Genomic DNA, 14,940 nt, shown 5'->3' with positions numbered 1-14,940 from the left:
AAGAAACATCTTTGGTTGCATATAGATTGTCTACAACTTGGTCTTTGGTGTACATCTGTCTAAATTGAACCTAGAAATGTGGCCTTTGGAGGGATTCTTGACCCGCTCCCATTGACAAAGCAGTGTCCTTCAAATCTGTATTGTGTGTATTTCTCTTAGAATAGAATTTCCCTTTATTCCTGCCCACCCATCTCTGGCTAAGATTGCTGATAATATCACTACTACCCATTACCACACTATGCTGTTAAATGTTGATAATGTGATTATGAAAACTCATGCACAAGAAATACATGCTTTATTTTAAGAGTGCATCATTTGGCTTTCATTTAAATCATGTTTAAATCTCTCTTTACATTGCCTTTTCTATATAGCCTTTAAAGGTATAATATATACACATTATATATGTATATATACATATACATATTTGCATGCTAGGGATGCAGGTTAGTGCTAGACCTTTTCTCCAGTATTTTAAGGCCCTGGGTTCCATCTCTAGTACTGTATAAGAAGGGAAAGAAGAGAGGGAGGGAAGGAGAGAAGGAGGGAGGGAGGACAGAGGAAGGAAGGACATATAGAAGAAGGCATAAGGAAGATATGGAAGACCCACAAAACAGGACCATCTCACCAATGCCAGCCTTTAATAAGCACATGAAAATGTTTTAATGGTTTATTAATTTAAAATCTGCTTTGGGCTTTATGTAGAAGTCTCTGTGTTGCTGCTTTCCAAAGTAAGATATACTATTTTTGTTTTAGCATCTTATTATTGGGAATACTGTAACGAATAGTTTAGGTCAAAGCTAATCATTATAAAGTATGTAGGTTAAACTATTAATCCAGATTTGATTCCTAAATATACCTGCACATAAAGTTTATTTTAACAAAATTATATTTGGGGGACTAAAGCTAAAAATGTTGTCACTCTTAAGAAAACCCACATATCCATGTATTACTTGACTGTGAAAAGCGGCGGAGAGAATTTTGTGCTCCCTGTAGCTGAAATGATGAGGGAAAGGTGTGTCTCAGGCAAGAAGTGGTGCTACATTTGCATGCAGTTCCGATTCCTAGGAATGGCCACCACTACATGCTATATAAGAAGCACTCGTGGCGCATGCCCTACAGTGTCTGAGGGAAGGAGACTGGTTCTATCACTGACATCTCCCCAGTATCTGGTCCAAACTCACACACATCATAGGAGCTTAGCAGACATTTATCAATTTGATGTATTTATTCAATGAATTCTTTTGTAATTAAATTCTTCACAAAGCATCCTAGGCTCTTAACAGCCTAGATCCATTTTTTTCTCTCTCACCTCAACCCCGTTGATACAACACAAAAATGTCCTATAAGCAAACAAGTTGATATGTTGCTATGACAATCCTTAATGCTGGCTCTTTAAGCATGGAGCATGTGGAAGAGACAGATCTTATAAAACTTAAGAATGAGTAGAACCAACACAGAACCATGGAACATTGAAGGTTCCCAGTTGAGAATTAAGTTAGCAGAGAGAAGACAATTCCAAACTGGAAAAGCATAAATCCTAAGTAAAATATATTGACTTTGCCACCTCCTGCATACAGTTCCCAGTAACACACATGCACACGCATGCACGCGCACACACACACATACACACACAATGCATTATGACTGAGTCTAGATAGCAGTCTCAAAGTAATTAACAGGAATTTCCCATGTACATTGAAACAAAATATGTATGATTTTGACCAATTGTATCAGAGTTGCTTCTATGTCCTTCTAACCTACTTTTGCTTTTTTTAACATGCCACAAGGAACTTCATTTTCAGAGATCAGAAGACAAAAATAGAAAGCCACCAATCTGACCTTAGAAGTTTGACATTTGAAATCCTGAAACATTCAAGAACGTAATTTCTTTTTACTGCATGAAGTCACAGTCCACAGCCTTTAAATGGAGTCTGATTTTATTCTCCACGATTCCGTCGTGTATCAGTTTACACTTCCCTTGTGCAATGACCACTGATTAGTAGTCAGCATTAGAAACTCATGTTTTTTATAGTTGAAAGTTTTACAGAGAGAAAAAAAAGAAGACGGACTTGGTTGGCTTTAATGTTGGAGGTCCTGGCACAGACTGCGTTTAAGGCAACTTTGGTGGTCTGGCAAGACTGTGTAGTAGTCTTCTGGTTGGACAATGAATGGCATTTACGGATTTGTCCATGACCTCGCCTCTTTGTGCGTCTCCAGTCTCCAGTGTCATCATTAATTAGTCTTAGGTCTCCCGTTTGTCTGTTAGAGAGAGTCTTGGGTAAGCCAAGTTAATAAATTGGAGTGTGTGAGCTGCTGGCCACCGGAACATGCAGCTATGCAGGGGCAGTTGGAGGGCAGCCTTCTCCTTTGATCCTGTGGAGAAGTTTAATTCTAGCGGGTCGCACGGGAGCCCCAGCCTGTGTGGGGGTGCAGAGATGTCTTCCCAGCAGACCCATGGGACCCCTGTCATTTGTACTGCTTTTACTTTCTAGTTTCAAAACCAGGAGGCTCAGAGATTTGGGGAATGATTTTGTAAGACAGCTCACCTTTTTTTTTTTTTTTTTTTAAATTCTTCAGAAGATTCTCACAATAGGTGGTAGGATCTCAGCAAGGGAATGAGAGGCATTATTTCCCCATTTTTCAAAAATATTATCCCCCTTTCTTTAAAAAACCTATTTTAAAACAATCTTTTCTCATTTTACATACCAATCCCAGTGTCAACACCCTCCTCTCCTCCTGCTCTCTGTACCTTCCCCCCACTGCACCCCCTCCATCCACTTCTCAGGAGAGTAAGGCTTCCCATGGGGAGTCAACAAAGTCTGGCACATCACTTTGAGGTAGGACCAAGGCCCTCCTCCCTATATCTAGGCTGAGCAAGGTAATCCCTTAAAAGAGATTGAACTTCAAAAAGCCAGTTCAAGCAGTAGGGATAAGTCTTGGTCCCACTGCCAGTGACCCCACAGACTGCCCTAGCAGCTCAACTGTCACCCACATTCAGAGAGCCTAGTTTGGTCCTATGCAGGTTCTCCTGCTGTCAGTCCAGAGTCAGGGAGCTCCCACTTGTTCAGGTCAGCTGTTTCAGTGGGTATCCCCATCATGGTCTTGACCCCTTTGCTCATATTCTCACTCCTCCCTCTCTATGACTAGTCTCTGGGAGCTCGGCCCAGTGCTTAGCTGTGGCTCTCTGTATCTGTTTCCATCAGTTGCTGGATGAAGATTCTATGATGAGAATTAATGTAGTCATCACTCTGATTATAGGGGAAGGTCAGTTCAGGTGTCCTCTCCACTATTGCTTAGGGTCTTAGCTGGGGTCATCCTTGTGGATTCCTAGAAATTTCCCTAGTGCCAGGTTTCTTGCTAGCCCCTTAATGGCTCCCTCAATAAAGATAGCTCTTTCCTTTCTCTCCCTCTCTGTCCTCCCCCATACTGGTCATTCCTCTCCCTCATGTTCTCTCCCCCATTCCCTTCCTTCTCTCTCTACCTTCCCTTCTGTCCTCCCCCTACTCCCAATTTTCTCAGGATATCTTATCTGTTTCCCCTTCTAAGAGGATTCCTGTGTGTCTCTCTTAGTGTTCTCCTTGTTACCTAGCTTCTCTTGGGTTGTGGACTGTAACCAGCCTACTTCCATCTTCTAAACGGGAGATCTCTGCTGTGTGATACCTTTGTAAACTGAGCACACAGCTTCGTCAGCATTTAGTCCCCAGTCATCACACTGTAATCTCCCCACTGTGAACTGTTTCCTGACCAAGTTTACTCGATTATCATAATAACAAATAATATTTTTCAAAGTTGCTTGATGTGGGAGTCCCCTCTGTGCTGTGATTACCATTAATGAATAAAGACATTGTCTTGGCCTGTTGATAGGACAGAACTTGGGTAAGCAGGGAAAACTGGATGGAATGGTGGGAGGAAGAAGGCAGAGTCAGGGAGATGTCATGGATCTACCGCCAGAGTAAGACATGCAGAAATTTTGCTGGTAAGCCACTGCCACGTTATGATACACAGATTAATGGAGATGGGTTAAATTAAGATGTAAGAGTTAGCCAATAAGAAGCTAGAGCTAATGGGCCAAGCAGTGATTTAATTATTATAGTTCTTTTTTAATATTTATTTATTTATTATGTATACAATATTCTGCTCCCATGTGTGCCTGCAGGTCAGAAGAGGGCACCAGACCTCATTATAGATGGTTGTGAGCCACCATGTGGTTGCTGGGAATTGAACTCAGGACCTTTGGAAGAACAGGCAATGCTCTTAACCACTGAGCCATCTCTCCAGCCCAATTATTATAGTTCTTGTATGATTATTTCGGGTCTAAGCTAGCTGGGTGGCCTGGACGAACAAGCTGGCCCTCCTCCTACAGTTGCTACACATTCTACAGACTACTTTTATGCATTATCTCATGTCATACAGAAAGGAAGGTGCCACAGCACACCTGAGTCCAGGGAAGTCTTGGTCCAAGCACATGCTTTTTCCAGTTCTGTGACATGGCTCATAAAATTTGAACCTTTTTATGGGCATCCCATCTGTCACTGCTTCCAGGACAAAAGAAGAGCTGCAATAGCCAGTCTTTATAGAAGTCATGCTTTGGTGACCATAGATACAAGCGCTTCCTTAAGCCACACTTGGATCCGAAGTGACCTTGAAGGACTCAACCTCATGCTTTCGGTTATATCTCGTTTTCTAAACCGATAACATGACTTACTGTTTGTGCTCATAAAAGCAGTTCTGAAAATTGTTACTGGAATTTTAATGTCAGTGAGGGATTTTTGAATTTCAAGAGCTAGTGATTTATGCTTCAGGTATTCTCAGGGTCATAACTGCATATCAAGAGAAACGTATGTCTCTCTGAATGTTCATTGTCAAATGGTGGTTCAAAGCAGAGCTCATTCAAAGTTTATGTGACCAATTGCCCGTGCATTGGTCTCTAGAAATGCACAGTTAATATGATCACCTTTGCTGCCTTGCTTATGCCTCCTGGGACGAGGTGATGGTGGTGCTAAGGTCATGAAAATTCACTAAGCCAGGGACTGGGGAAGTGACACAGCCAAGGAAATGCTTGCCAGACACATATGAGGACCTAAGCTCAGGTCACGAGCACCCATGTTAAAGTCTGGCATGACAGTACTGGTCTGTAGTCCCAGTGCTCGGAAAAACAGGGACAGGATGGGAGGGGGTGGGGGTTGAGAGCTGGCTGGCCTGCCTTTGACTCCGTGAGACACCCTGTCTCGAAAAATAAGACCGAGAGTGAAAAGAAAATATCAGTGTCAACCTCTGGCCTCAACATGCATGCACATACACATAAACACAAATATTGAGCACATACACACACATTGAAAATACACACACAAATGAATGTATTTTTTTTAAAATATACTAATCCCTTTTAGGTGGACTTGAAATCACCCATTATGGCTTTCTCACCCTTCATCCCTACCCTGAGTCCATAATCTAGATCTGTTTATTGTGCCTTTAAGGTGTGTTCCAGTTCTGTCTACAACTTCCTCTCCCTTTCTCTCTGTCCTCTGACACCACTCAAGCTCAGAACATTTCTGTTTCACTGTTTCAGAAAGATAAGTGATATCAGGAAGGATGTTTACCATTGTCCAAATTATTTATACTTGGAAAACTGGAAAGAGAAATTTGATCAGAGTGGGGAAGTTATAGAGTACTTTTAAGAAAGAAGATCAAAAATGCTTTCAAAGAAAGCTAAAAATGTTCAAATACTTATGTTTTTGTTTGCTTTTATATCTTGCATGTTTATTGGTTCTGTGGATACATGCGTGTTTATTTGTGTGTGAACACATGCAGAGGACAAAGTACAAATTTTAGGGTTGATTCTCCCTTTCAACCACGTGAGCCCAGGTATCAAACTCAGGGCAACAGGCTCGGTGGCAGCTGCCACTAAGCCATCTCACAGGTCCCAGAAGCAAATATTTTGAAATGGTTTGGCTGATTTTAAGGAAACTGTTATTCATTCGTTTGTTCCAAAATAGGATTTGTATTTTTCACCTTGGTGAACTGTAAGAAAAAAGAATTCGGTTAAAGTCTGCAGACCAATGGACAGGTTTCCCAGACAGCCCTGGGACAGTTGTGTGAATAGCAGTAGATAGTCTTTTTAAGCTCTAGCCAGAAGTCTTTGAAAGCAGCCATGATGGTAGAAGCCCAAATAAGGGTGCTCCTGTACTGTGGTCTAGTAACCTTGCCCTACAATGAAGGCCTGGAACCCTGAGGATGCGGTTAGAGAACCACACAAGATGGCTTCGAATAATGCTCCCTCCCCAAACACATCTTCTAGTCCTCCAGCATAGTTGAAGAGTCTAGAAATCTGGTTGCCAGTACTGCGATTGGAAAGTGTGAAGCCAACTGTGCTAACTCCCTCCTGCAACATGAGCCCTTTAGAGACTCCATGGGAGTTCAAGGCAAGACGGTCCCAGACAGAAGAAGTGTCAGGTGTCTCCTTGCAGAGGATAGGGAATCACTTTGCTTGTAAAAACACCAAATGGCTGCTTAGAATGTTCCTGACGTAAATAAAGGTCCCTTCCCAATGGCTTACGTTCAAAATGCCTTGCCTTCTTGTTTATAGATTCTTCCAAGATATAAAATATACATTTGTCTACACACATGCACCCCTGGAGACAGGGTTTCATATGGAGCCAGGACAGGCTGGCGCATTCTGTGTAGCTTAGTCTACCCCTACACACAAGCTCCACCTGCCTCTGCCTCCCAAGCTCTTGGATTGCAGGTGTACACTACACATCTAGGTGTTTCCCATTTTATTTGAACTAGGCAGCATAATTTGTTTATGATAAAAATCCAAGGTTTAATTTGGTGTCTCAGACAAGGGTCTATCAGTAATTTCCGGCCATGACCAATAGTTGAAGTCACTCGCCAAAAGCATATCGAAAATGTTAGGGTGGAAGCTTCACCCCAGCCCCTGGCATTCATATATGCAAAGAATCTAGAATGTTCAGATGGAAGCTCCACTCCAAGCCCCCTCCCCCATCTCTCTCACTAAATAATGACCCCTCCCCTAGAGAAGCTCAAGACCACTCCCACAGGATATTTAAACTGCCCCTCCCCAGAAAATAGACATGGGGTTTTTCCAGTCCTCCTTTCCCATCTCCTCTCTGGCGGCCTGCAAAATCATCCGGGAGCATTGTATCCATTAAACCTGAGCTTTTTCTAATCCCTATTGATTTGGTCAGATTGGAATTGTGCCGGCAGAGAGACTTATCAGGGTACAGAAGCTTTTCAGAAAACACATCTTTTGCCTGAGCTAACCACTCCTAGAGACAGTGAACTCTTGATTATGATGATTTATATGTAATGAAATCAGAACATTTTGGTTCAAGGCAACCTGATTATCAAAACAGTAATTTGTCATAAATTCTAGGTGTCGTGTCTGAAGCAAACCAAGGGATATTATTCATGTGTTAGTGAAGTGTTAGGTGAGTGGTGTGAGGGTGGCCCATTGCTTTCTGAGAATAGTATTTATCACGCTGAACTCAGGTCCCTCCCTCCTTTTTCTCACTGGTCAGACAAATCAATCTTACACGTCACCTGCTCCTTATATTTGTCTATTTCTCCTGCAAAGCCTCCATGTGGGTTTATTTCTATATTTTGTATTCTGTTTATTCCAAAGTTTTACAATGTCCCACATCTCTGGGTCACTAGGCAAGCTTGACTGTTAATGACTTTCTACTCTGAGCTCGTGGTTTGGGTGAGGATAGATGAGCTAGTGGGTGCCAGTCGGGGTCCAGTGTTCTCTGTCCTGTTCACTGTGGCAGGACTTAGGCTGACTCTCAGCACTTTGATCTTGATAATGACCTTTGTTTGTTTCGACTGAGATGCATGAGGAGCAGATGCAGTACTTCCTAAACTGGACTGGAGTGTCCGTGAGCATGAGGATTCTTTAACTTGATGATTCTGGAGAGTTTGGAATTGTGGAAACTTCAGCAAGATCCTTTTCGGTTTGTGAATCTGAAGGCCAGGGGCCTTTCTTCCCTGAGATCAATCCTTAGGTACCTACTCCACTCTGTTATGAGGGGGAAAAAAGCAGAATATTTTACCTGGCACAACTTATAGAACTTTTTATGAATGGCTAAAAGGAAAATTAAATGTTACACATACCCCTGTTCCAAACTAGAGGTACAGAATGTGCTATTTTTTTCCCATGGAGTTTGGTTAGACTGTGATTGATATGGAATCTATACCATTGATAACATAACGCTGTACCCAAGCAGGATCTCAGCAAGTAATTATTCCTGATTTAGTCTGTTCTATGCTTCTCTTTGCAGCAAGTGAGCAACAGATGAAGCTGGTGTGCAAGGAGTCCCCAAAAGAGTATCTGCAGCCTTTCAAGGACAAGCTGGAGGACTTCTTCCAGAAAGGTAGGAGGCTTTCTCAGCTGCACATCAGGACACTCAAGAGCCTTCTTGTTAGCACTCTCTCTGAGGCTCCCATTGCCACTTAATCCCTGATGGCCACAGACAACACCACTGGGTCCATAGTCCATCTTCCAGTGGTGGCTCCATCCTCAATGCAGATGGGGTTGCCCTGTATCTTTGTATCTTTGCCTTCTGAGATCATTTCACACTTTCAGTCATACATCGTCATTCCGGCTTTTGAAATATTTTGAAGGCAAACTTCTCTGTCACCTCTAGAGCACAGGTGTCCTTGCTCCCTGTTAGCTGATCACTGTGTGGACGTGCAAGGCTTACACACAGGTGTTCTGGGTCCACATTAACTGACCACAGTGTGGACGTGCAAGGCTTACACACAGGTGACCTGGGTCCACATTAACTGATCACAGCGTGGACGTGCAAGGCTTACGTAGCCCCACTGCTCACTCAGATTTGTGGTCAGCCCTGACAAGTCAGCGAGGATTATATTCCTGGTCCCATGAGGGTGGAAACTTGGAAACGTGAAATTTGTTGTTCGTTGTATTATATTTTCCATTCCTTTACAGAGAGGTAAACTGGGGCCCCGTGAATGTCATCATTCACTGCCCCAGCACCCATTGGCTCTTTGGCATACCCAGGAGATGCAACACTTACTTAGAAACCTTTGCCTGTTCTGTGCCTTCCTCCATATTTTTGGTAGAATTGGAAAGCTTTTACTGATTGCAATTAGTGAACAGGAAAATACAATGCTTTGACGTATTTCCTATTTTAATTTCCTGAATTCAGTTTAAAATTTGAAAGTAAAAGAAGTGTGGAGTTTTTGGAGGGAGCTTTCTTCTTTACTAGAAAGCCAGAGGAAATGCATGCGGGAACTGTTGGGTAAATTTCAACATGCTGTTTCTATTACTGAATAAGGCCACATGATACCACACCATCAACAAAAGGCTGCTAAGTTGGGTCAATTGACGAAGTATGGCCAAACCACCTTGGAAATTAGCAGAGAAATTCCCAGTCCATGAGTCACAGGAACCCCATCCCAGCTGCTCTCTCTGTGCAGAGATCACTGCTCTTTCCTCTGTGGCAAAGCCTTGTTTTCGTGAATGCAGAAGGAAGAGTTGGTTTTGCTGATTCTCATGTTTGTTGGGAGTGATGGATAAGGTTAGATACCACCTTGAGAGCAAAGACTGAGATATTTTGTTCTGTGTGCATGTGACTAGGTAGGTTTTTTATGTGAGTCATCAAGGTAAAGGTGTTGCTTTGTGGTTATTCTATACATACATAACCTGTAGATGCTCCCATAGCCAGAAGATACTTCCATTTGCTATGCTTAATTCATAAGACTCTTTCTTTTCACATATGTGAAATGAACTTGAAATAAGGTACATATGGCTTAGATTCTATACTTTAAAAACTTCCTATTATTCTATATCTGGAAAATTCTAACATGTATATACTGGAGTATTTTTCTGTCTGTATATCTTAATGGCCTTAAAAATCTTTCTTTATACATGGAGAATTCTAATACTTTAATGAAAAGAGGTATATATGAATAGAATAGAACCTTGAAAACTTCATGCTTTGGAAATTTACTGCATTTCGTAGCTCAAAAAAAGCAAGTCCTAAGGTAGTACTTGAGAATTTTAAAAAATTAGAGTATTTTGATCAACCCACCCAGATCCATTCTCTATATCCTTGCTTTCTTACCTATTTAACTTTTATATTTTCTTCCTTTTTAAAGACCCATTGGATCCAGTTTGTGTTGGTTAACTACACATGGGAAGGGGGCCTGCCCTACTAGATCACATCATTAAAGAAAACTGACTCTTTCTCTCCCGGTAGCCATCAAATGCCAATAGCCCCTCAGCTTTCAATTGGATTTCATGCCCACCAACAGGTTCTGAAGGTAACTAGGAGTATTTACAGTAGCCTCTAATTCTTGTGGTTCTATGGAACCCCATTGACCAACAGCTTCAGAAGAGCTGTTCTAAGTCTCAATACCCAAAACAAGTTCTATATCAACCTCCAGCTTCTCTGGCTGTGGGAGCTCTAGAGTGGGGCCAGGAAATGGAACAGTTCTCACCCCCCAGAGAGTGCCGTTGTGGATTTCAAATTGTAGATTGCCGTTGTCAACTTTAGTTCACTTTTTAACGAATATTCAAAGATATGTGTTCAGAACCTGCCATATATGAGATACTGATCATTCTAAAGTGATTTCTATTCTTACATCTGTACCAAGGACTTTCTTATTAGACCAAGATGGGCTATAGCCAGCCCCCTTTTAGCCAACAGAGTGAAGGGAAGGTGAAAAGGATGCCAGGAATTGTCTCAAATAAGGTTTTAAAAGAAATTATCCAAAACAAGACCCAAAAATGAATTTGGAGGGAATATTATGTTCTGTTTTTTTTTTCAAACTTACGAATATTGTGGGAATTTTAAATGCTCCCAGCATGATGGGGTGCAAAGCTCACGTAGAAGCAATGCGTTATTATTACCTTTTTATTTGGCTGAGTTTATAAAATCAGCTTGGACTTGCACTGTCTGATACAGCAGACATGGGCCATGTGTTGCAACTCTAATATGACTAAATCAGGGAAAATCCTTTCTTTCCACTTTCTTAATCTGGATTGCGTTGTAAAGTGATTGTATCTTCATTTATTGGGTAACATAAGTGAAATACAGCCTTAGCATTAATCTTTTTATTCCTCTTTTCAATTGTAACTACCAGACTACCTAAAGTTCCATGTGTGGCCTTCTTCCCCACGCCCTTCCGGTTGCCCCTCTGCCTTCTCAGCAGCATGGTCACGGTGTCGGGGTTCACAGACTCACCCTGGACCCTCCTCAGCCCTATGTCTGACTGCCAGCTCAGGCTGCTCGGGTGACAGTGGGACACAGTACCACATGAGGCCATGCTTTCGTTGTCCTGCAGTATATAACTGAGACCTATATGATGCAGAATGCTTGCCTAAGTATGGTTTAGAAGCTATAGCTTTGCTCGCTTGCTGGACACACAAATGAAATGTCTCTTTATTATTGGGACGGAAGGGTAGTTTCTTTTTAAGAAAAGAGAAAAAAGATTTCTTTGTTTTTAGTTTCACTTGGCTCCATTGTCCATGGGCTGTGTTTAGGCAGTATATCATGATGGAAACACAGGAAGAAGACAGTACTACTTTTTTTGTTCGGTTTGTTGTTAGTGTTGGTTTGGGGTTCTGTTGTTTGTTTGATTGTTTCAAAACAGGGTTTCTCTGTAACAGCTCTGGCCGTCCTGGATGGCCTTGAACTTGAGATCCACCTGCTTCTGTTTCCCGAATGCTGGGATAAAAGGTGTGCACCACTGCTGCTGGATACTTTTTTAAAAGCTGTTTCTCTATTTAATAGAAAACATACAATTCTTTGCCCATCACAAACATGCATTATTGACCTTGACAATCATATTTTATGGCAATTTAGAATAACACTTATCTGATTTCACATTCTCATGAGTAGCTGCACTATTACCTGTGCTTCTAAGGGAAAGATAGCTGCTAACCAAGCCCTGATGTGTAGATCATAAGATATACCTTGATATCAAAAAGGCTGAAACGTGAAATCTCCATCAGTCTTGGAGTTGGTAGAATACTGGGCATTTGGATCAGAGAGGAGAAAATCCCAATATTTCAGGCAGAGCTGGGGAGGAGATTTAAGAAAGGAAATACTTTTTGGTAAGGTTTTTCCAGAGGTGTTACTGCTGGCAGAAGTGACAATCTCAAACACTCACCATTCTATGAGTCGGCATCCTATGATAAATAGGTCCTCCTTTTCATGGTGTTCCCTGGCGGCCCTCTAGTGATGAGCACCTCCCTGCTCTTCAGAAGAATTCCACTTTGGCAGAGGGAGCACTGCAACTCTTGTAACAATCCAAGATGTGATGTGTTCAGGGAAGGGCTGAGGCTTGGTGTGACCAGATCTTTGAGTTTATGTGAAGACTTAGAGAACCGTAAGGAGGAGAGACTCACCCTAGGACTAGACGAACCCAGGATTCATATTATACCCAACAAACAATAGTGAAAAATACTATGGACAGGAATGACAAGTGCATGCTGAGCTGTGATCTTGTTAGGTGGGGGAATGATGGGAGATGACTTTTTCTTTTGTTGTTAGGAAATATAATTATCAATAATATAAAAAGAATTGAAGAAGCAAGAGACTTTCAAAGAGCCTGAATAAAAATAACGATGGTATAAGGAAGGAGGGAGGGATGGAGGGAGGGAGGGAGGAAAGGAGTAAGAGAGGGAGGAAGGAAGGAAAGATTATGCAAATGAGCTATATTAGGTGCATTGCAAGAATAAAGCAAAACTCGAGGAGAAGGTACTCTTCCTTTCTTGCACAGATGACTGGCTGGATACTTACAAGGAAGAGAATAAAATAAACTCTGGACATGCTACCTTTGATGTGCATATGTGGCACACAGAGGGACTGGGTTTGCGGGAGAGAGCTTCGTGACACTACAACATGATGCTGTCACCTACAGAGTTGACACTCAAGAAACCCGCAACTGAGTTACAAAAAGAAATCAAAAAAATTATGTTTTAGAAAGTTTACAGGTTTGTGTTGGGCCATAGAGCAGCCTGTGGCTACCAAGCAGTCCATGAACTTAGTGGTTTAAGACATAGGGATGCACATGACAGTCCAGGGAAAATGTAGAATAAAAAGATTCCTCCAAGTAGCAGAGAGCTGAGTACAGGGTCATATCAGAAGCATAACTGTGGCAAGGGCCCGTGCAGAGAGCATTTAGCAAGACAGCTAGTTTTCTGTTAGGGGTCTTCTCTCTCATAGAATCTTAAGCAATTAGATGGTTTTTTTTACAGCCTGAGAAGTCACATGCATTGTGACTCAGTTGATTCGTGATTGGAATTATTTAAATATAAGCAGCAATTCAGTTTTTGTAACAATCATGATGGCCTAATTTTCCATTTGTAAATCATATCCTGTTGCCACACTTGAATGAGACGATGTGTTTATCTTGATCATCCTTCCTTTCTCAGAACACCCTTAAGTAGTGTTGACACAGCCATGGTACTAATTTTCATTCTCAACTAATTTTCATTTCCTGAGCGAAGCAGAAAGGGCCTTTTAATGGCACCAACTTTCTGGGTTGCGATCCCTGCGGCGTCTGAACCTTTTCCCTTCTCTTGCACAGTAGGCTCTTGTGGATGCCAATTTACAGTGCAGCTCTAAGTAACCTTGTGTAGGCATTTGTTTTGTTTGAGTTCGTGCTTTCCCACCCTCAGATCAAACATGGCCAATAATGATATGGCCTTCAAGACCATGATGCTCACATTAAAAGTCCTCATAAACATAGCAGGGATCCTGTAATTGAAAGAAGCCACAGAGCAACTGATTAGATCCTAGGTCTAGATCTTATAGGTGGTCTTTCCTTGTTGTTAAATTGGCCATTTGTGTTTATAGCTTTGGCAGGGAAGGCTGTAACTAGAACTGGCCCTAATACAGCACTCTCCCACACTTGGCCCTTATCTCATGTTCTCTTACCCGGGAGCGGTGATAAATTTCAACCTGACTCTGATTGAGCAACTCTGGCCCTGCTTTCTCTGTGGTTCTTTGACCAGCTAAGACAATACTCTTCTTACTGTCCAGAAACTTTCCTGTATAGTAATAATGATAAGGATAATAATAATTCAAAGCTCCAATAATTTTACCAAGCTAGAAAATAAAACAGAACCAGTAACTGGTTTCCCACATTGAGTGCGGGCAGTTACAGTGCACAAGTGGCTAAGCCCTCCACAACAGCTGGGACTACGGCTGTCTGACCGTCTTCACTTTTCAGTCTCTCTGAGCCTGTGGTACAGTCTTATCGTGATCTATGATAAATATTTATCCCTGCCTGTTGAACTTGTAAACAAACACCCTGAATTGGGTGAAGTCCCTAGAGGGTTTTTCATTTTCCCTCTGTGGCTTTCCTGTTTAAATTCGTTTAGAATTAGAGAATCATAGTAGAATCTAGCAAGAGATATTTTCAGCCTATAATCCACGGTGCTGTTTAGGCCTCCTACATGTAAAAGCCCTTTTGTTGGATATATGCATATAATAAATTCTTTTCTAAAAGTCTTCAAGGCAGATAACACTGGCATAATTGAACCTCTAAACAGAACAATAGCCAACTTCAACCTCAAGGCCATTGAAGTAAAACTGAGTCGCGTTGTTTCGGTGGTTGTGGAAAGAAGCAGTCGTGTGGGGGCCGTGAAAGGAAAGGAATCATCACACAGCCCGTGGAGGAAAGAAGAGTGGCTGGTGTGCTGTGTTGCTCCTAGGCCAGGATGTGTACTGGTGACTCTCAACGCACTCAAGAAGTGCTAGCTGGGCCGGCTTCCACTGTCATCAACAAAAGGAGCACCTGTGATCCCAGTCTTTGGAGGTGGAAAGTTACGTCAGTAGAGGCTTATCTGAAAAGCTTAGTTTGGCTCTTATTTTCTGATGGATATTTTGGGGGTCCGTTAGGTGGCTTAGCAGGTAGAGGGGCCTGCACAGGATCCCACACACA

The 14,940-nt window shown here is 42.1% G+C and overlaps 1 protein-coding gene across 3 annotated transcripts in view; it reads left to right on the top strand.

The window, feature by feature from the left end:
• Nucleotides 1-14,940, top strand: part of Fmn1 (formin 1) — a 330,990-nt gene that overhangs the window by 247,887 nt on the left and 68,163 nt on the right. For all 3 annotated transcript variants that reach the window (XM_038330188.1, XM_038330186.1, XM_038330189.1), the window contains one exon: nucleotides 8,301-8,393. In XM_038330188.1, the coding sequence (XP_038186116.1) occupies nucleotides 8,301-8,393 (93 nt within the window). The remainder of the gene's footprint in view (nucleotides 1-8,300; nucleotides 8,394-14,940) is intronic.

Source organism: Arvicola amphibius, chromosome 5 (genome assembly GCF_903992535.2).
Source record: "Arvicola amphibius chromosome 5, mArvAmp1.2, whole genome shotgun sequence".
Taxonomy (NCBI): Eukaryota; Metazoa; Chordata; class Mammalia; order Rodentia; family Cricetidae; genus Arvicola; species Arvicola amphibius.
This window is presented reverse-complemented; position numbering and strand designations above follow the sequence as displayed.